We start from the raw sequence: 23,392 nt of genomic DNA on the forward strand, positions 1-23,392 counted from the left end.
TAGGCTTGAAATGGCGAAAGTTGAATTTTTGGAGTTTCGGGCCGATAGTGGAAATTTTGATATCGGGATCGGAATCCGATTACGGAAGTTGGAATAGGTCCTTAGGGTTGAAAATAACTTGTGCGCAAAATTTGGGGTCAATCGGACATGGTTTGGTGAGTTTCGGTATCGGTTGTAAAATTTTGAGATTTCATGTTCATTAAGTTTAGATTGGATGGTGATTCGTGATTTTAGCGTTGTTTGATGTGATTTGATGGCTCGACTAAGTTCGTATGGTGTTTTAGGATTGGTTGGTATGTTTGGTTGAGGTCTCGGGGGCCTCAGGTATGTTTCGGATGCTCAACGGGTCATTTTTGGACTTAGAAGGATAGCAGATTTGCTGGTTTTTCTGTTTCAGACATTTGTTCTTCGCGTTCGCGAAGGGGAGATTGCGTTCACGAAGGTTGGCCAGTGGAAGCATCGCGAACGCGAGGAGCTGAGCACGTTCACAAAGAGGAAAGGCGTAGCAGTTGGGACCTCAGGAAGTTGCTCTACGCGTTCGCGAGTAAGGGGTCGCGTTCGTGATGGTTGTCTCGCATTGGCGAAAAAGAATGCATCTGGGCAGAATTTAAAATCCAAAAACGAGGGTTTGAGTTCATAACTCAAAAATTGGATTGAGAGCTCGGTAGGAGGCGAAATTTGGAGAGATTTTCGGTGGAAGTTTCTGGGTAATGATTTCTAACTCCTTTTGGATTATATCCCATTAATCTAAGCTTAATTTCATCAGTTAATTTCGGATTTGGGGTGAAAAATTGGGAGAAATTGAGAAAAGTTCTTGGGCCAAAATTTGGGATTTTGATCGAGATTTTGGTATCGGATTTGAGTGACTTTGGTATGGTTGGACTCGTGGGGGAATGGGTGTTCATAATTTGTGACTTTTACCCGATTCCGGGGCGTGGGCCCGGGGAGAATTTTTGGGCGTTTTTCTATTTTCTTGCCTTAGCTTCGATTTCATTAGCTAAATTAGTTGTTTGTAGTTATATTTACGTTATGAAATTGATTTGATTAGATTTGGGCCACTCGAAGTTTGATACTCGTGGCAAGAGCGTGATTTCGGATTGATTTGAGTTTGGTTTGAGGTAAGTGGCTTGCCTAACCTTGTGTGGCGGAACTCCCCTTAGGATTTTGGTACTGTTGTTATATGAATGCCGTGTACATGAGGTTACGAGTGCGTACATGTGCTAATTGTTGAGAAACCCCGTTTTCATTTAGTAAATATCTTTGTTTTCCCTTTAATTGGGCAATACTAGTATGTGAAGCCTTCTGTCTAGCTTAGGAAAGCATGCTTATATGACTTAACTGTCTTATCTTCTTTAACTGCTTACTTGGATTTTGTGTAGCATGTTTAGAGTAGGAATTACCTATTTTCTTGATACGAACTTGAATAAAACTGTCGATTTCTTGTTGAGATTGTTGTCTATTTACTTTGGGACTACGAAACGGTATTCCGAGAGATCCCCTACATGTTTACTTTGGGACTACGGATCGGTATTCCGGGAGATCCCCCTGCACATTTATATTTGGGACTACGGGACGGTATTCCAGGAGATCCCCCTGCACTTTTACGATTTGGACTACGGGACGGTATCCCGGGAGATCCTCTGGACATTTACGTTTGGGACTACAGGACGTTATCCTGGGAGATCCCCTATTGATATCTCTATGTACTGAGTTAATTCTTTCTGTGGTCTCATCTTTGTTGACTGTTAGTATTTTTATTATACTGTCACATTTCATACTGTTTTACCTTGTTATATATATAAAACTAGTAGGGCCCTGACCTGATCTCGTTACTACTCGACCGAGGTTAGGCTTGGCACTTACTGGGTACTGCTGTGATGTACTCATGCCCTTTCCTGCACATGTTTATCATATGCAAATCCAGGTTCTTCTGCTCAGCCATACAATCCGTGAAGCGAGGCGATCCAGAGACTTCGAGGTATATCTGCCGCGTCCGTAGACCTAGAAGTCCCTCTCCACTCCCCCTTTAGTTATAGACTTCTTGTTTTGTTCTTCGTTTAGACTTCTGGAGTTAGAACACTATGTATATTTCTTTGTGATTCATGAGATTCCGGGTTTTGGGAGTGCTATGTTCAGTCGAGAGTGTTATTATTGTATATGTCGAGTGACATTTTAAACTCTTTATTTATAGTTACCTGTTAGTTGGCTAGTTTTGTATCTTTAGTTCATTTTTTTCCGCAATTTGTTAGGCTTACCTAGTCGTAGAGACTAGGTGCCGTCACGACAGTTCACGGAGGGAGAACTTGGGTCGTGACAAGGTTGTATCAGAGCTCTAGGTTCATAGGATCATGAATCACAAGCCGGTTTATTAGAGTCTCGCGGATCGGTACGGAGACATCTGTACTTATCTTCGAGAGGCTATGTAACTGTTAGGAAAATTCCACTTCATTTGATTTCCTTGTCGTGCAAGATTATTGATATCGAAATTCTAAACCTCTATCTTTTATTCTCTCACAGATGGTGAGGACACATGCTACCGGAGATGACCAAGCACCCGCGCCCCCTGCTAGAGCCTCCAGATTCCGGGGCCGGGGCCGGGGTAGAGGCCGAGGACGCGCACGTGGTGCAGCCAGAGCACCCGCGCGAGCTGCTACAGAGGAGCCACCAGCAGCTCCAGCCGGAGCCCAGACGCCTGATACGCCTGCTACTACTACCCCAGCTCCCCAGGAGACCCTTATACAATTCATGAGCATGTACACCACTTTAGCTCAGGCAGGGTTGATTCCCCTTGCTGCAGCCACTTCTCAGGACAGGGGAGGAGCACAGACTCCCGCCGCCCGCACTCCAGAGCAGCGGGTTCAGGTTGATCAGATCCCAGAGGTTATACCGGTACCGCCTGTAGCCCCAGTTCAGCTCGAGGATAGGGCAGTAGCTTCAGAGGAGGAGCAGCGGAGGCTTGAGAGGTTCAAGAAGTACCAGCCTCCTACATGAGTGGTCTAGCATCAGAGGATGCTCAAGGATTTTTAGAGGAGTGCCATCGTATCCTCCGCACTATGGGTATATCAGGGTCGAGTGGGGTTTCTTTCTCTGCCTTCCAGCTTCGAGGAGAAGCCTATCAGTGGTGGCGTACTTTTGAGTTGGACAGTCCAGCTGAGGCAGCTTCCCTTTCATGGACCCAGTTTTCAGATATGTTTTTGAGGGAGTATGTCCCACAGAGCCTTAGGGACGCATGGCACACGGAGCTTAAGCATTTGCGCCAGGGTTCTATGGTTGTTTCAGAGTATGCTATTCGTTTCAGTGACTTGGCTAGGCATGTACCGGCCTTGGTTTCTACGGTTCGTGAGAGAGTTTTCCAGTTTATCGAGGGGGCAGGTGGTGAGCATTGCTAGGAGGGTAGAGGGCATGCTTCCTTGGGATAGAGACGAGAGAGAGGCCAAGAGGTCTCGAGAGTCGGGCCATTATTCTAGTGCCAGTTCCCCCGCTGCAGTTCGTCATGGTAGGGGTTATATGAGTCGCCCCATTCATTCAGCTCTTCCAGCAGCCAGTGGTATTCTAGCTCCTCCTAGACCTCAGGAGCCTTATTATGCACCTCCAGTATCTAGTGTGCCTCCTACACGTGGTACTTTCAGTAGTTAGTCCAGCAAACCTGGCCTGAGCCAGTCACAGCCGCCACGTCCTCCTAGAGCTTATTTTGAGTGTGGCGACACACGCCATGTGGTGAGGGATTGCCCTAGACTTAGGAGGGGTGCACCTCCACAGACTTCTCAGCCACAGCGTACTCCACAGAGTTCCCAGGCTATGATTACAGCACGAGTTGCTACCCCACCTGCCCAGCCATCTAGAGGCGGAGGTCGGGGAGGTAGAGGTCGCCCTAGAGGGGGAGGCCATGCCAGATACTATGCCCTTCCTGCCTGTACTGAGGCTGTTGCCTCCGATTCTGTCATCACAGGTACTGTTTCGGTCTGTCATAGAGATGCATTGGTTCTATTCTATCCAGGATCCACTTATTCTAATGTGTCCTCTTATTTTGCCTCGCATTTGGGCGTATCTCGGGATTCTTTGAGTTCCCTTGTTTATGTTTCTACTCCTATGGGAGATTCTCTTATTGTGGACCGCGTTTATCGGTCGTGTTTGATTGCTCTTAGTGGTTTTGAGACCAGAGTCGATTTATTATTACTCAGCATAGTAGATTTTCATGTTATCTTGGGCATGGACTGCTTGTCGCCCCATTATGCTATTCTTGATTGTCATGCCAAGACTGTGACATTGGCTATGCCAGGTGTACCGCGATTAGAGTGGAGGGGTACCTTAGATCACACTCCAGTAGAGTTACTCCATTTCTTAAAGCTCAGCGAATGGTTGAGAAGGGGTATGACGCGTATCTAGCTTATGTGAGAGATGTTAGTATTGATACCCCTACAGTTGATTTAGTCCCAATAGTGCGGGATTTCTCTGATGTATTTCCAGTTGATCTTCCGGGCATGCCGCCCGACAGAGATATTGATTTTGGCATTGATTTGTTGCTGGGCACTCAGCCCATTTCTGTTCCTCCTTACCGTATGGCTCCTTCTGAGTTGAAGGAGTTGAAGGAGCAGTTACAGGAATTGCTTGATAAGGGCTTTATTCAGCCCAGTGTGTCACCTTGGGATGCTCCTGTCTTGTTTGTGAAGAAAAAAGATGGTTCTATGCGCATATGCATTGATTATCGCCAGTTGAACAAAGTTACAGTGAAGAACAGGTATCCTTTGCCTCGTATTGATGACCTGTTTGATCAGTTACAGGGTGCTCGAGTGTTTTCTAAGATTGACTTGCGTTCAGGTTATCATCAATTGAAGATTCGGGAGCCAGATACCCCGAAGACTCCCTTCAGGACTCGGTATGGTCATTACGAGTTCCTTGTTATGTTATTTGGGTTGACCAATGCCCCAGCAGCATTTATGCATTTGATGCACAGTGTATTCCGGCCATATCTTGACTTGTTCGTCGTTGTCTTTATTGATGACATTCTACTCCCGGAGTCGGGAAGATCATGAGCAGCACCTGAGGACAGTGCTTCAGACCTATAGAGAAAAGAAATTATATGCGATGTTCTCGAAATGTGACTTCTGGTTGGATTCCATGGCATTCTTGGCTCACGTAGTATCGAGTGAAGGGATCAAGGTCGATCCGAAGAAAGTGGAAGCAGTGCAGAGTTGGCCCAGACCATCCTCAGCTACAGAGATCCGTAGTTTTCTTGGCTTGGCGGGTTATTACCGTCGATTTGTTGAGGGATTTTCATCTATTGCAGCACCTATGACCAAGCTGACCTAGAAGGGTGCTCCGTTCAGGTGGACGAAAGAGTGTGAGGAGAGCTTTTAGAAGCTCAAGACAGCTTTGACTACAGCCCCAGTGTTGATATTGCCTACAGGTTCGGGGTCTTATACTGTCTATTGTGTTGCCTCGACGATTGGCCTTGGAGCAGTATTGATGCAGGACGGTAGGGTGATTGCCTACGCATCCAGACAGCTGAAGGTGCATGAGAAGAATTATCCTGTCCATGATCTCGAGTTAGCTGCTATTGTTCATGCCTTGAAGATTTGGCGTCATTATTTGTACGGTGTTCCTCTATATTGTTCACTGGAGTTTGCAGCATCTATTCAAGCAGAAGGACCTTAATTTGCGTCAGAAGAGGTGGTTAGAGCTACTGAAGGACTATGATATAACTATCTTGTATCACCCGGGTAAGGCCAATATGGTGGTCGATGCTTTGAGTCGCCGGGCGGAGAGTTTGGGGAGTTTGGCTTATCTACCAGCAGCAGAGAGGCCCATGGTGATGGATGTTCAGGCCTTAGCCAGCCAGTTTGTGAGATTGGATATTTCGGAGCCCAGTCGGGTCCTAGCTTGTGGGGTTTCTCGGTCTTCCTTGTTCGATCGTATCAGAGAGCGTCAGTATGATGACCCTCATTTGCCTATCCTCAAGGACAAGGTCCTGCATGGTGATGCCAGAGATGTGACCATTGATAATGACGGGGTATTGAGGATGCAGGGTCGGATATGTGTACCCAATGAGGGTGCACTTCGGGAGTTGATTCTAGAGGAGGTCCACAGTTTGCAGTATTCCATCCATCCGGGTGCCGCGAATATGTATCAGGATTTGAGGCAACACTATTGGTGGAGGAGGATGAAGAAAGATATAGTTGGGTTTGTAGCTCGGTGCCTCAATTGTCAGCAGGTGAAGTATGAGCATCAGAGACGGGTTGCATGCTTCGACAGATAGAGATTCCGGAGTGGAAGTGGGAGCGGATCACCATGGACTTCGTAGTTGGACTCCCACGGACTTTGAGGAAGTTCAATGCCATTTGGGTGATTGTGGACCGGCTGACCAAGTCGAACACTTCATTCCTGTGTGTACCACTTATTCTTCAGAGCGGTTGGCTGAGATTTATATCTGGGAGATTGTTCGTCTGCATGGTATTCCAGTTTCCATCATTTCAGATAGAGGTACTCAATTCACATCACGGTTCTGGAGGGCCGTACAGCACGAGTTAGGTACTCGGGTGGAGTTGAGCACAGCATTTCACCCCCAGAAGGACGGACAGTCCGAGCGCACTATTCATATTCTTGAGGATATGCTCCCTGCGTGTGTGATGGAGTTTGGAGGTTCTTGGTATCAGTTCTTTCCACTTGCGGAGTTTGCCTACAACAACAGTTATCAGTCCAGCAATCAGATGGCACCGTATGAGGCTCTGTTGGTAGGCAGTGTAGATACCCGGTGGGTTGGTTCGAACCGGGCGAGGCTAGATTATTGGGCACAGACTTGGTTCAGGACACTTTGGAGAAGGTTAAGGTGATTGAGGATACACTTCGCACAGCCCAATCCAGAAAAAAGAGTTATGCGGACCGGAAGGTTCGCGATGTTTTATTTATGGTTGGAGAGCGGGTCTTGCTTCGGGTTTCGCCTATGAAGGGCGTTATGAGATTTGGGAAGAAGGGTAAATTGAGTCCAAGGTTTATTGGTCCCTTTAAGGTATTGTGACGTGTTGGGGAGGTTGCTTATGAGCTTGCCTTACCTCCCAACTTGGCAGGGTTCATCCGGTATTTCATGTTTCGATGCTCCAGAGGTATCACGGTGATCTGTCGCACATGTTGGATTTCAGTTCAGTCCAGCTGGACAAGGATCTATCTTATGTTGAGGAGCTAGTGGTTATATTGGACAGGCAGGTTCGAAAGCTGAGGTCAAAGAGCATTGCATCAGTAAAGGTTCAGTGGCGGGGTCAGCCGGTCGAGGAGGCGACTTGGGAGATCGAGCAGGATATGCGCAGCCGTTACCCTCATCTTTTCACCACTTCAGGTATGTCTCTATGCTCGTTCGAGGACGAACGAATGTTTTAAGAGGGGGAGGATGTAACGATCCGGCCGGTCATTTTGAGAATAAATGCCCCGATCCCCTATTAACTGCTTTCCCCATGTTTATTTCTGATATTGTGATTTGCCGAGATGATTCGTTTTGAGTTTCGGAGTTTTTTGGGACACTTAGTCCCTAAATGAGAGTTTAAGCCTTATAATTGGGACCGTAGTCGAAGTAGTGTGAAGACGACTCCGGAATGGAATTCTGTCGATTCCGTTAGCTCCGTTGGGTGATTTTGGGCTTAGGGGCGTGTCCGGATTGTGTTTTTGAGGTCTGTAGCTCATTTAGGCTTGAAAAGGCGAAAGTTGAATTTTTGGAGATTCGGGCCTCTGGTGTGTTTCGGATGCTCAACGGGTCATTTTTAGACTTAGAAGGATAGCAGATTTGCTGGTTTTTCTGTTGCAGACATTTGTTCTTCGCGTTCGCGAAGGGAAGATCGCGTTTGCGAAGGTTGGCCAGTGGAAGCATCGCGAACGCAAGGAGCTGAGCGCGTCCGCGAAAAGGAAAGGCGGAGCAGCTGGGACCTCAGGAAGTTGCTCTACGCGTTCGCGAGTAAAGGGTCGCGTTCGCGAAGGTCCTGGCAGCTGAAGCTACGTGTTCGCGAGAGGACCCTCGCATTCGTGAAGGAGGAATTTGGGCCAGTAGGATTTTTGTAGAGATGGTAGTCTCGCATTCGCGAAGAAGAACGCATCTGGGCAGAATTTAAAATCCAAAAACGAGGGTTTGAGTTCATAACTTAAAAATTGGATTGAGCGCTCAGTAGGAGGCGAAATTTGGAGAGATTTTCAGAGGAAGTTTGTGGGTAATGATTTCTAACTCCTTTTTTATTATATCTCATTAATCTAAGCTTAATTTCATCATTTAATTTCGGATTTGGGGTGAAAAATTGGGAGAAATTGAGAAAAGTTCTTAGCCGAATTTTGGGATTTTAATCGAGATTTTGGTATCGGATTTGAGTGATTTTGGTATGGTTAGACTCGTGAGGGAATGGGTGTTCATAATTTGTGACTTTTACCCGATTCCGAGACGTGGGCTCGGGGAGGATTTTTGGGCGTTTTTTTATTTTCTTGCCTTAGCTTCGATTTCATTAGCTAAATTAGTTGTTTGTAGTTATATTGACGTTATGAAATTGATTTGATTAGATTTGGGCCACTCGGAGTTAGATACTCGTGGCAAGAGCGTGATTTCGGATTGATTTGAGCTTGGTTTGAGGTAAGTGGCTTGCCTAACCTTGTTTGGGGGAACTCCCCTTAGGATATTGGTACTATTGTTATATGAATGCCGTATACGTGAGGTGACGAGTGCGTACATGTGCTAATTGTTGAGAAACCCCGTTTTTATTAAGTAAATATCTTTGTTTTCCCTTTAATTGAGCTGTGAAGCCTCTTGTCTAGCTTAGGAAAGCATGCTATAGACTTAACTATCTTATCTGTTTTAACTGCTTACTTGGATTTTGTGTGCATGTTTAGAGTAGGAATTACCTGTTTTCTTTATACGAACTTGAATAGAACTGTCGATTTCTTGTTGAGACTATTGTGTATTTATTTTAGGACTACGTAACGGTATTCCGGGAGATCCCCTGCATGTTTACTTTGGGACTACGGATTGGTATTCCGGTAGATCCCCCTGCACATTTATATTTGGGACTACGGGACGGTATTCCAGGAGATCCCCCTGCACTTTTACGATTTGGACTACGGGACGGTATCCCGGGAGATCCTCTGTACATTTACGTTTGGGACTACGGGATGTTATCCTGGGAGATCCCCTGTTGATATCTCTATGAATGAATTAATTCTTTTTGTGATCTCATCTTTATTGACTGTTAGTATTTTTATTATACTGTCACATTTCATATTGTTTTACCTTGTTATATATATATATAAAACCAGTAGGGCCCTGACCAGATCTCGTCACTACTCGACCGAGGTTAGGCTTGGCACTTACTGGGTACCGCTGTGATGTACTCATGCCCTTTCCTGCACATGTTTTTCGTGTGCAGATCCAGGTTCTTCTGCTCAGTCATACTATCCGTGAGGCGAGGCGATCAAGAGACTTCGAGGTATATCTGCCGCGTCCGCAGACCTAGATGTCCCTCTCTACTCCCCCTTTAGTTATAGACTTCTTGTTTTGTTCTTCATTTAGAACACTATGTATATTTCTTTAGCTTGTGATTCATGAGATTCCGGATTTTGGGAGTGCTATGTTTAGTCGAGAGTGTTATTATTGTATATGCCGAGCGGCATTTCAAACTCTTTATTTATAGTTACCTGTTAATTGGCTAGTTTTGTATCTTTAATTCATTTTTTTCCGCAATTTGTTAGGCTTACCTAGTCGTAGAGACTAGGTGCCGTCACGACAGTTCACGGAGGGAGAACTTGGGTCGTGACACATAGTAATATCGACTGCTTATATAATAGCCTTTTATATTAAGGTCATATGTATCAGCCTATAGCAACCATATAAGTCCATTCACTAATATGGTTATAGTCATATAAAGTATGATATTATATCATTGTGATTCATAGTAATATCGACTGCTTGTATAATAGTCGTCTATATAATTTCATTCATTAAGGCCATACGTTTGACCTTATTTATATAATAGTAAATATATAATTATAAATATTTTTATTGGTTAATCTTAATTATAATAAAAGGAAAATCATGATTAAATTTTAGGACTAATGTATTCTAGCTTCTTTATTAGTAGGGAAAACAAGATGATATTTTTGGACTAAAATGTTAAAATACAATTTTCGGATGGAAACAAAGGAGAAAGTAAAAATATGATTGGAGGGATTGGAAGTTTTTACTCTTTATATATCTCTTAAACACAAGAACAACATCCCCAACTCTCTAAACAAAATAGATACTCTAAACATGAATGCTAACAGATGGATTGAAGAAGAATTCTATCCATGGTTTCGGATGAAAGTGCCCAGATCGTACATTAAGCGTGATTATCTGGTAATTTTATTTTTCTTAATTTTTGATTTGATAACTGTTGATTATCCCAACTAGCAATGAACCCTAAACCCTATCTTTACATTATGTTCTTGCAGTTTCTTTCAAAGAGTATCTGTGGCTATCTTCCTCCTATTTCGGTTAAAACAATGCTTCGATGTAATGGGAAGGCTGTGACTCTCACAAGTGGTGTTCGGAGAAGACTCGTCAATGGGTGGAAACAATTTGTTGTCGACAATAATCTGAAGAAAGGGAGTGTTCTTCTCTTTGAACTAGTTCAGGCTACATCAGGGGTTGTGATCTTATCTATTGAAGTGCTAGGATTAACTAATCCTTAGCTTGATAATTTCTTCTCTTTAGTTATATGTACTGACTTCAAATGGATCAAAGTAATGGATTAATATGATTGTTCTTTATAATATTGTTTGTATTTTTTCCATTTATTATTGTTATATTTATTTATTTTAAGAAGACTACTGGTTTAAAGATAGCCAATTAAAATTGGGAAGTCATTTAACAATATATTTAGTGCAAAAGTCCCCCTATTCTTTTCTATCATTTTACAACCAAGAACAAGACTAGGAAGATTATTTTTTTTTTAAAGTTTAAAAATTCGACATTAATTTGCTCATAGAGAAGTGAAAAAATCAACACGGAAAGTCAAAAATTGTATTTATCAATACAAAATTTTGGAGACCGATCCGTTATTAATTAGAATTCAACCACCAAAACCTAAACCTAAGCATAAACCTAAACGAACTAAACCAAAAGATAACCTAAACCTAAACAAGTATCAAATAATCTTTACATGGATTACTCAAGTCTTCTAAGGTTAAGACTATGAGATAAAACCTATGAAGTTCACTGCCACTATATGGCAGAAATTTTTTTAAAAAAAAATCCAAAATCTGTGAAGTGCATGCCACTATATGGCAAAAGTTTTTAAAAAAAATCCAAAATTTGTATAGGCGGATGGATAAAGACAAGCTTCTATAATTAATTGTAGTCATGGAGGAGAGCAATGGTTGCATGGAGGAGTGTAATGGTGCATAGAGGAGTGATCAAATTGACCACTAGGAAGTGTAATGGTTGCATGAAGGAGTGGAAGGGGCTACTGGGAAGTGTAATGGATGCATGGAGGAGTGGAAGGGGCTACTAGGATGTGTAATGTCCGCATGGAGGAGCGAATATGGCTACTGGGAAGTGTAATGGTTGCATAGGGTCTCTACAAAGAGACTTTAAGTCCTACTGGGAAGTGGAATAGCTATTATAATTGAGAGATTTCCCTATATATTTTTCGAAAAATATGCTAGACCTACATAAAACAATCAAACTAAAACTACTACTACATCTAAGCATAACGATGGATAGGATTCCGACCAAGATAGTTGTTGAACAACCACTCCATGGTTCACCCGTTAGTCATAATATTTTATACCAAGATCTTAAGCGTGACTTTGTTAAGCTGAAGCGTGAGGTTAATGAATTGATTGAGAGGGTGGTTCGTGATTCAAGCATTGATTACCTAAAAAGTGTGATGTTGGAGGAGCATCCTCTAACTTCACTCTGTACTATGCTTGACGATATGCCCACACCATCCATCCAGAATGGAGCTAAGAGCAACTCTATCGTTGTTATCACTAGTGATACCGAATCCGCCTCCAAGACCTCAAAGTATCTTTCCGTGAACCAGAATATTGAGTAGTCGATGCATTATGAAGTTTTATCTCAAGTTGTCTTTTTGCTTATGGTGATGTTTTTCTAATAGTCTATGAAGTTGTCTATCTCTTATGGTGATGTTTTTATTTATCTTGTTATATTTTGGTGATGTTATCATGAAATCTCATATTAATGAATGAAATTATTATTATTATGTTTTGAATCTTTTTTGTTTTTACTTAATGATCGTTTGATTCAAGTTAACAAAATAGTCCTATTGTCTTCAATATTGCAACTGTTCGTTTGATGCCTAATGAAATAAAAGTGCTAATAGTAACATTTGTAAAGATTAATTAAGTCCTCTAAAATTGGTCAATTTTTTTTCCAAATTAATATAGCACATTGAACTTATGACACCAACCTTGGACAATAGGAAAATGTATTGTCAATAAATATGAAGATATATAGTTGAGTACTTGAAGATGCAAAATATAGCACATACTAAACTTATGAAGATAGTTGATGAGTACTTGAAGATAGTTGAGTGCTTATGAATCAATGTAGTACGGATTAAAACAATTGCAAAATGATAACACTTTGGCACTTACAAGGTTCCAACAATATAGACAAATTAAAACATTAAGTTCAGTTCAAAATTTTTTTTTTTTTTAAATTCAACATACATATTTTATGTCATTTCAACAGGGAGTACAAAAGACAAAGGCTTTGGCATCCTAAATACTCTATTCTACAGAGGTTGAACGCGGCAACCAATAACACATCAAACTAAACAATCAAACTGATAATAACCAAACTAAACAATAATCAAACTGAACAAAATACTCTTATCAACAATCAAACTGAACAATTTTTTGATATCTTCATCCCTACAAACATTTCAGCTAACAACACAGATAACATAGCACTTGATCCAACATCACTTTCATCAACAAACGAACTTGAAGATTGTTCTTCACTGTAAACATTTTCTTTTTGGAATTCATTGGATGCTGCTACTGCTTCATCATAAGATTTGTAAGACTTGAAGATGTTTCCTTTGAAACCTATAATCATAGGAGCACACTCACACCAAGAGTTGTATAATCCGGGCCTTTTACCACGATATAACACATACACCTCCGATGACGATATATTATCAGCTTGAGATCCATTTCTAAACTCATTAAAAGCTGCTATGGCTTCATCATACGTTTTGAAGGCCTTGAAAATGCTGCCCTTGACACCAATAACCATAGGAGCACACTGATGCCAAGAGTTGTACAATCCAGGCCTCTTACCACGAAACACTACATAAACTTTTGAAGCATTATTCCTCTTCTCATGGTCCATTCCTTAATCTAACCCTAAGAAAGATAAGAGATGAAGAAGGAGAAAACAAATTAAAGATAGAAATTAAAATGGGGGCTGGAAAAGCTTCTTAGTTGAAGCACTATATATTTAAGTGTTAGGGTTAGAAAGTAATACAATATTATTTTAGTGTTACAGTAATATATAAACTATAATACAGTAGTTTAATCGTACTTTTTTAGTATACTATGCGTATATTTTAGTTTATTTCGTTTAATTGGTATGATATATTTATATGAGTATAAATTGCTTTATGAAAAAGAGTGTAGCATGCATGTGTAAATGTGAAAGAAGCATGGAGAAGGTAAGACAACTAAACTAATGAGAGAGAATTGGAGGGAAAAAATTAAATTAAAAAATAAATCTGCTAAAGGGTATATCTGGAAAAAGAAAATGCTAAATATCCACTATGCCCTCAAAAGCCCTACGAAGTTACCATAATACCCCATTGTGGACATTTGGACCATTCTTGGTTTGTCCAAATTATTTTCGAAAAAAAAAAAATAGTTTCTACGGCAAAGGGCCAAATATACCCCTCTACTTTCAAATATTGTTTACATGTACCCTTCGTTATACTATTGGGCTATCCATACCCCTACCGTCATACTTTGGAACAAAAATACCCCTATTTTGGATGGAGTGCCACGTGGCAGCACCAGATTAGAATGACCATTTCTTTTTTTTTTTTTTACCCAACCCGTTTTACAAAAAACCCACAACCCGTTTTAAAAACTGAAAAATATATTTAAAACAAAATATTTTCGTTTTGGAAAAATGTTTTTTTTTCCAGGTTTTTTAAAGATTTTCTTTTTGTAAAAACTGAAAAAACAAATTTGTATAAACTGATTTTTTTTTGTTAAAACAGAAAAAAAATATTTTCGTTTTTCAACAAAATATTTTCGTTTTTGAAAAATATTTTTTTTCATTTTTTCAGTTTTTTAAATGAATTTTGTTTTGTAAAAACTGGAAAAACAAATTTGTAAAAATAGAAAAAAAATATTTTTTGTTTTTTAACAAAATATTTTCATTTTTTAAAAACTAAAATTTTTAAAAAAAAAACTGGAAAAAAATGAAAATAGGGGTTAGGTTGTGGGCTTTTTTAAAAACGGGTCGGGTAAAAAAAGGAAATGAGTCGTTTTAATNGGGACTTTTTTAAAAAACGGGTCGGGTAAAAAAAAGGAAATGAGTCGTTTTAATCTGGTGTTGCCACGTGGCACTCCATTCAAAATAGGGGTATTTTTGTTTCAAAGTATGACAGTAGGGGTATAGATAACCCAATAGTATGACGGTAGGGGTATAGATAGCTCAATAGTATAACGAGGGGTACAGGTAAATAATATTTAAAAGTAGAGGATATATTTAGCCTTTACCGCAGTTTCTAAAGGCTTGAGTTGGCTAGAAAGAAACATTACAGCAAAAAAAACATTGATGACAATTGGAGAAAAAACTTGGAAAATTCTTCAAAGCTTTTTTTACTCTTTTAGAATCATTAATTAATGGGCAACTAGAAATTTGGCGCTTTAAATGGCGAACGCTTTTACTGGTGGATGCTACATAGGTGTACAGAAGCAGGAGGAAATACGAGTATGTGGGAAAATTCTTCTTTTTGCCTCCTAAACATCAGAAATTAAGTTCTGTGTTGAGTAGAGTTGGGCTCCAGGGAAAGGGAATGGGAATTTGGGGGATTAGTGCAAAAAGGAGTTGCATTGGTCTCTGCAACATCAGAGTGAGTGGACAGTCATTCAGAGGCAGAGCATTTTCAGACTCCAAATCTGTTACAAGTGACGATTCTGTCTTGCCGGTGTTGATCATCGGCGCTGGTCCAGTTGGTCTCGTCCTCTCCATACTTCTTACAAAACTTGGTATTTTCTTGATACCCTTTCCCCCTATTGCCCTATGGAGGATACCTTTTTTACATGAAAAATACTATTGTGAAAAATTGTTTCACTTATCTTAAATCAGTTTCTGGACATTTTCGAGTGATTGGTTGAATATAAAATCTGGTTGTACAATTAAGATGAATTACGAAATAGTTTTGATCATTCACACAATGACTGAAATAAGTGAGATGGACCAAGAGTTGAGACGTTGTGAAGGAAATGACTTTAGGTCTTAAGTGAGGGGTAAAAATTATTTTCTGGGGTTCTGTTATTTGGACTATAATTTCTGTTGGTATTGGTTAGGTGTAAAATGTGCGATCTTAGAGAAGAATAAGGTCTTTTCCAAACACCCTCAAGCACACTTCATCAACAACCGGTCTATGGAGGTTGGTTTTGTCCTGTGGAAGTTTTTTTTCTTTTTGCCTTTTGTTGTGTTGCCTAGAAAGAAGATTTGATTTGAGAGTATTTTGATTAGAAGACGTTTGTTTTGATGTAGCTATTGTTTCTAGGTATTTCGCAAATTGGATGGTCTTGGAGACGAGATTCTAAGATCTCAACCGCCAGTAGAGTTTTGGAGAAAGTTTATATACTGTACATCACTGACAGGACCTATTTTAGGTGCTGTTGATCATATACAGCCTCAAGGTAGGATTTATATATGTGATTTGTAAGTGATTTTAATTCTTAGTTTTTCAAATTGTTATGCTTTAAGTCATTAATTTAGTCATGGTTATTGTTATTGCAAAGTAAATACTCTCCATGTCAAGTTTTATGTTAAATGCTCTGAACTAATGCACAATTAAGAAGTGAATATGACCAAATTTTTAAGCGACTTAGCTCTTCTACTCCTTAAAATGGATGATGCAATGTTGTCTTCACTTTCTTAATGTATTGCTGAATACAAAATGTTACATGGGATATTTTGCACTCTTATGGTTTCTCAAGTCATCAAATTACATTTTGTTCACTTCGGATACTCTCAACGTATGAAATGGAATAAAATTGTGCCCGTTTGCAAGCACAACAACAACAATCCAGTAAAATCTCACAAAGTGGGGTATGTGGAGGGTAGTGTGTATGCAGACCTTACCCCTACCCCGATGGGACAGAGAGGCTGTTTCCGATAGACCCTCGGCTCAGGAAGATGGAAATAAAACAAGAAGAGATAACATATCAGTATCGTTAACAGAAACCATAAAAATAGTAACAGCATCATAAAAACTATAAAATAGATGATATGCAATAACAATAACTTTATTGACCTAGAGAAAGCGTATGACAAGGTTTCTAGAGAAGTTCTTTGGAGATGCTTGGAGGCAAAAGGTGTGTCGGTTCCCTACATTATGGCGATTAAGGACATGTACAATGGGGCTAAGACTCGGGTTAGGACAGTAGGAGGCGACTCTGACCATTTTCCGGTTGTAATGGGGTTACACCAAGGTTTTGAACTTGATCCGTTCTTATTCGCATTGGTGATGGACGCGTTAACACACCATATTCAAGGGGAGGTGCCATGGTGCATGCTATTTGCCGATGACATAATTCTGATTGATGATTTGCGAGCCGGTGTTAACGAGAGGCTGGAGGTTTGGAGACAGGCTCTTAAGTTAAGGGTTTCAAGCTGAGCAGGACGAACACGGAATACCTGGAGTGTAAGTTCAGCGCTGAGCCGGGGGAAGTAGGCGTGGATGTGAGACTTGAATCAAAGGTCATCCCAAGTAGAGGCAGCTTCAAGTATCTTGGGTCGGTTATCCAGGGGGAGGGGAGATCGACGAAGATGTCATACATCGTATTGGGGTAGGATGGATGAAGTGGAGGTTAGCATCTGGAGTCCTGTGTGACAAGAGAGTGCCACTGATACTCAAAAGGTAAGTTCTATAAAGCGGTGGTTAGACCGGCCATGATGTATGGGGCTGAGTGTTGGCCTGTTAAGAACTCTCATATCCAGAAGATGAAAGTAGCAGAAATGAGGATGTTGAGGTGGATGTGCGGGCGCACTAGGATGGATAAGATTAGGAATGATGATATTCGGGAGAAAGTGCACGTGGCTCCCATTGATGACAAGATGCAGGAAACCAGGCTCAGATGGTTCGGGCATGTTCAGAGGAGAAGCTCAGATGCTCCGGTAAGGAGGTGTGAGCGGCTGGTTGTGGAGGGAACGAGAAGAGGTAGAGGGCGGTCTAAGAAGTATTGGTGAGGAGTGATAAGGCAGGATATGGCGAGGCTTTAGATTTCCGAGGACATGACACTTGATAGGAAGTTGTGGAGGTCGAGTATTAGGGTTGTAGGTTAGGAGGTAGTTGACTATTGCCTTACTTAATACCTTTGTGAGACTAGTCTGGTAAGGTTTGTCTAAGATAGCTAGTGGCAATGTTGTGTCTTACTATTTTTCAGTGCAGGACCTATTTAATAGCTATCGCTTTTGCTTTGCATCTTTCGTCTGGATTTCATGTTGTTCCTATTTTTCCTATGATTTCTGTGGTGATACTAATATTGTCTCCTTTTGTCTTTTTGTTCTCTTGAGCCGAGGGTCTTTTGGAAACAACCTCTCTACCCCTTCGGGGTAGGGGTAAGGTCTGCGTACACACTACCCTCTCCAGACCCCACTAGTGGGATTTTATTGGGTTGTTGCAATAACAATTGCCTGTAATTAAGGCCCGTTCGCAATCAGTAAAGATATAATTGAGTCAATTGCAGCTTTGGATTGAAATTCAAGTGATCTCGAATCCATGAAATATTGACAGGTTTATAAGTACTATTATTCCAATAACGTGTCAGACATTTCTACATTCCGGCGAAAAAAATGTTTCGTTAAATGAGATGGGGAGAGTACTATGGTATCCATCTTATCTTATTAGATACATCTATTGCATCACAAATTTATTGAGTTTGCTTCGTGGAAGATATGTCTTATATGCATACTGGTGATTCTTTTGTTTTCTGCAAACATTTTCCATTTTGTTGGTCAGATTTTGATCGGATTGTGAGTCCCATCTCTGTTGCACACTTCTCCCAGTACAAGCTCTCCAGGTTACTGCTTAAGCACCTTGAGAAACTCGATTTCTGTATGATAAACTATGAAAAGTGTGAGCATGGCTCTATTGGCGAGAGGAAGATCTTTATGGGGCATGAGTGCATTGCAATCAATGATGCTGAGCATGGCGTCAGTGTAACGGCATCTTTCCTTACTGAAGGGAAGTATATAAAGAGAGATATTCAGTGTCATTTCCTTGTTGGTACAGATGGTGCAGGAAGTACCGTCAGAAAGTCCTTAGGAATTAACATGAGAGGTGAAAAGGACTTGCAAAATCTTGTTAGTGTCCACTTCCAAAGCCAAGAGTTAGGGAATTATCTCATCAAAGAAAGACCTGGCATGCTGTTTTTCATCTTTAATAAAAGATGCTATTGGTGTTCTTGTTGCCCATGATCTCAAGCAAGGGGAATTTGTCCTGCAGGTAAACCAGTTCTTTAATTATGTGTGATTTGTCTCTTTGCTATAATATCCACTTGCTCGTATTTATAAATCTGAATTTGTTGTTATCGGTTAACAGCATTATTGATAGCTTTGGTCAAAATTTTGTAGGTACCATTTTATCCACCTCAACAAAAGCTTGAGGACTTCAGTTGCGAGGTGTTCTTCTACTCTTTTGTTGAATCTTTTGCTTACTCTATCAGTTCTTAAAATTTTCCATTAGTGGAAGAGAATGAATCAATGGGTTTATGTTCCTCCGGATTCATTTGGATCTACTGCAATATGGGGGCTATGGCTGCAGTGCTTGACAGTTGAACCAATATGGTTTATTTACCATGTTGTTCTTTGTACTTTACAATTGGTTGTAGATGTGTAAGAGATTGATCTTCAAATTGATTGGCCAAGAGCTTGCAGACGTCAATGTGATGGATATTAAGCCTTGGGTGATGCATGCTGAAGTAGCTGAGAAGTTTCTGTCTCGTAACAACAGGATAATCCTTGCTGGTGATGCTGCTCATCGATTTCCTCCTGCTGGTGGTTTTGGTATGCAATCTATTTGTGCATTGATTAAGTTTTTGTTTTGTTATGCTATTATCTTGTCAAGTGTTAGATATTTTTTAAGATAACTTTGTTGTAATTATGTGAGATAGTAAAAGGTCAAGTATGGTCAATTCTATTGCTAATAATGCTAAAAGGTGTATTTCTAATTTTGTAGNGTCATACAGACGAATGCAGTTGCTTCCTGAAATGCTGATGTAACGGTAAAAATAGCAAAGTTATTTCTGTGGGAGGCAGGTAAAGGATTTCAGCATAAGCATAAAATTTCGAAGCTATAATTAGCTTAAATTAAGCCCAAGATAGCTTTAGTAGGTTGGAGGAGATCTAAGCTGCAATCAGTAGCCACATTGTGATGTTAGTTACTATGCATTGCACTACTAATTTAATACAATTGATATTGTATCTGACTATAGACCTGGAACTTGATTGTTATATGGTAATTTTAAGAACAAAAACAAATAAATAATTAAGTTTATAATAGCGTTCCCTCTCGAGCATTTAAAGCTTTTGGATGAAACAGTTCACGCAATCCAATATGCAAAGAAAGCATGTCCTTGTTCGAGTCCCTATCAAAAAAATATTTTGACATGCTTGGCCATGAATCCCTGGCCAACTCTTAAAGAGTAATTTTTAAAGGCATAATTAGGGCACCAAGGGTGTGACTTAGGAGTCGATGAAGTGGGTGAAAATCTTTGAGATAAGGGTTCATATGCCAGCAAAGACAAAGAGTTCTTCCCATCTGTCTAACCCTTGGTGGGCAAAGTTTACTCGATACTTGTGCTGGGGGAGGTAGTAGGTATCCAGTAGAACAGTCGAGAGTGCGCGCAAGCTGGAGCCCACCATTATTTAAGAAAATAAAACACATTAGGTAAATAATAGTGTCATTTCCCCTTGATAACTTATTAAATGTTTAGATGAGATTGTTCGAATATGACAAGATATCTCAAAGAGAAGGGGGAAAATAAAAGAAACTGGAGGAATATTTTCTATTCTGCAGGGATAAAATAACTGCATCTTGATAACTTTTAAGTTAGGTAGTGTGAAGATCTAAGGTGTCATGTAAGATGCATCCAACTCTGCTTCATGGAATATATCTGCAGCTGTTGTTCTTTATTTGAGGATTTAATAGTTCAGACCGGGGGAAGGAAATCTGCTCAAGATGTCTTCTTTTATACAGGGATGAATACTGGTATTCAAGATGCTCATAATCTTGCGTGGAAATTAGCTTCTGTAATCAAGGGTATCTCACCAATATCTATTCTTACCTCCTATGAACTAGAACGTAGTCAGGTATTCATTTCCTCAATTCTTGGTTTGATAATGCATATTGTGTAAAATACAATATTACCGATTTTCTGATTTTCTTCCTACGAGCTTCATACACTCCTTAAAATGTTTCAGATAGCCCAATTTAATACAGCACTTAGCGTCCAAAACTTTAAGGCGGCAATGAGAGTTCCTGCTGCACTTGGTCTTGATCCAACAATAGCAAATGCAGGTAAAGTGCAAACTTGAACTTAATCTTTTTTACATCAGTATCTGATTAACAAGATTATGTGTTGCATGCAGTACATCGAGCTCTTAATAACACGGTTGGTTCTGTTCTGCCATCTGGACTTCAAAGGACAATATTAGATGGAATATTCAGCATTGGTCGTGCACAGCTCTCAGATTTTGTATTGAATGAAAATAATCCACTTGGATCTGCAAGGCTAGCCAAATTAAGACAGATATTTGAAGGAGGACAGAGCCTTCAGCTCCAGTTCCCTGCTGAGGATCTTGGTTTCAGGTTGGGTATCTACTTTTGCTTTATCTATTTAATGCAAATTCCTCAAGCTGACTTTGTCATTAAAGTTATCTAGTTCATGGACTCCTATAAATGCTGGATACTGACTCAACTCTGAATAGAACTCCAAAAAAAGACATCTCAGCTGTACGTCAGATGATTGTTTATATCTTAAAAAATCCTTTTGGCAATACTTGTTTGCATCGGTACTCTAATTTCAATGTGTTTACATTAGGTACCGAAAAGGAGCATTGGTGTCTGAAGATTTTAGTGGGCTGAATGCGCATGAAGCACCTTCAGGACGAAGAAGGGATTATATTCCTTGCTCGGAACCTGGATCAAGGCTCCCTCATATGAATGTTAAATTGCTTTCTAACCCGTCAAGTAAGGTATGGACTCTTTCAAGGGGACATTGTATATATAGGAGCTGGACCTTGTTAGATCATGGTCATTTCATATCGTTCATCTCTTGGCACATGTTTGGAGAAGCCAAATAATTGAATCAAGTGGGGATTTTTAATTTATCTCGATCCTTGCAATAGATTACAATATTCGACCTATAGTCATCCTGTTTCAGGTTTCATTATTTTTTTTCTAACAGTAGATCTTGTTCAGGAAATATTCTCTACTCTGGACATTGTATCTGGAGATAACGTTGAGTTTGTCCTTATAATAGCACCACTGGAGGAGTCCTACAATCTAGCTCGAGCTGCTATAGAGGTGGCGAACAATTTTAAAGTGCCTTTAAAGGTTTGTGTAATATGGCCAAAAGAAAGTATTAATGGAACCGGAAGAAGTGAGGCTGCATTGACTCCGTCGAATTTTTTTGAAGTTGTGGAAGTGAAGAGCTCATCAGATTCGCCATCCTGGTGGGACATCTGTCAGATGACGGACAGAGGAGCCATTTTAGTGAGACCTGATGAGCATATTGCTTGGCGTACAAAATCCAGAATTGCAGATCCCATCATGGAGATGAAAAAAGTTCTCCACATTGTTACAGGAGTTGATTGCATCTGATAGCACCTTTCGTGGAACTTTTACCCCGTAAATCTATGGTAAGCCTGGCGTTAGTACTTTGCTTTTGGATAGACAGTTATCCCGTACCCATGCTGGTGAGAGGCATTAGATACGGAAATGGTTTTCGGAGTTTAGTTGGAGGAGGCCTGTACATATACAACTGCAGTTTGGTATGAGCTCAGTTATTTAAACATCTGGTGCAAATAAAATCCCATAACACCCCAAAATTGTATTGTTATTTATTAAACTTGCTTTCTATTTCTTTTTATCTTTTGTATTGTATTGGTTTATTTGGTCGAGCATTACGCTTGAGTAGAAGAATAAAGGAACAGAAACAGAACTTTTCTCTGAAATTGTAATTATTAAAAGCAGAAATCAGAATTACACGACCCATATAGTACCTCATCTGCTCTAAATGAATGTGTATTCTACATCGGGTCGGATTTGTTTACTCAGCACAGCAATTGTTGAGGGGTGTGTCATCGGTTAGGGTTGATCTTATTCGTGTTCTGATATGTTCCATGTGTTACTCTACTATGTGATGCGATGATGGGTTGTGAGACTGTTGACTATTTACACACATGATGCGGTTCTATTTGGGCCTTGTGGAGGAATTCGAGCGAGATGACTCTTGGGGTGTAGAATTGTTGATTGCGTCGCGATTTACATTTTACACACACATGGTAATGACACCGCGATTTGGTAGAAGTTTAGCTATGTCTATCATAGGGATCATGTGGCCTGGAGCCATTAGAGGGAATAGTATGAAATGAAGTTGGTGCACTTTGAGTTGCCATGGCAAAAGAAGGATATGCTCAAAGACCTTAGTATTGGGGGTTTTGGATTCTTGATTTTAAGCTATTAAAACATATATAGTTGTTATAGATGCAGCAGGTTCATTTATTGAGACAATACTAGGGATATTGTGGTCCACTTTTTTGGTAATACAACAAAGTGGGTAGTATTTGGCTTTTTTTTATTAGTTTCTGAAAATTGGGAGGAATTTTCTTGATATTACATAGGGTGGCAAATGAGCGGGTTGGGCTGAATTTGGGCGGGTCAAGATGGGTTAGGTCAATAAATGGGTCATTGCCCAACCCAGCCCAATGTGTAATTGGGCTAAGATGGGCTGGTCAAGATGGGCTAAACAATGGGTCATAACCCAACCCGCCCAACTTGACTCATGTTTTAGAACCATGCTCATCATGCATAAAAAAGCCTTTTACCTTAAAATGTGTAAGTTGAAAAACAAACAAACAAAAAATTGAAAATACAAAAAAAAAAAAAAAAAGGTAACA

The 23,392-nt window shown here is 40.3% G+C and overlaps 1 protein-coding gene and 1 pseudogene across 1 annotated transcript; one reads left to right on the forward strand and one right to left on the reverse strand.

Moving 5' to 3' along the window:
• Positions 1 to 12,868: 12,868 nt before the first annotated feature.
• On the reverse strand, positions 12,869 to 13,363 carry LOC109205836. Its single transcript, XM_019368592.1, has one exon. It carries the CDS (start codon positions 13,361 to 13,363, stop codon positions 12,869 to 12,871), a length of 495 nt encoding a protein of 164 aa, XP_019224137.1.
• A 1,452-nt stretch (positions 13,364 to 14,815) lies between these two features.
• Positions 14,816 to 22,358, forward strand: LOC109205838 (annotated as a pseudogene).
• The last annotated feature ends 1,034 nt before the right edge of the window (positions 22,359 to 23,392 follow it).

This window comes from Nicotiana attenuata, unplaced genomic scaffold (assembly GCF_001879085.1).
Source record: "Nicotiana attenuata strain UT unplaced genomic scaffold, NIATTr2, whole genome shotgun sequence".
Lineage (NCBI taxonomy): Eukaryota > Viridiplantae > Streptophyta > Magnoliopsida > Solanales > Solanaceae > Nicotiana > Nicotiana attenuata.

Coding starts and splice junctions, on each gene's coding strand:
- LOC109205836 (XM_019368592.1), bottom strand. CDS start 13,363: ATGGACCATGAGAAGAGGAATAATGCTTCAAAAGTTTATGTAGTGTTT.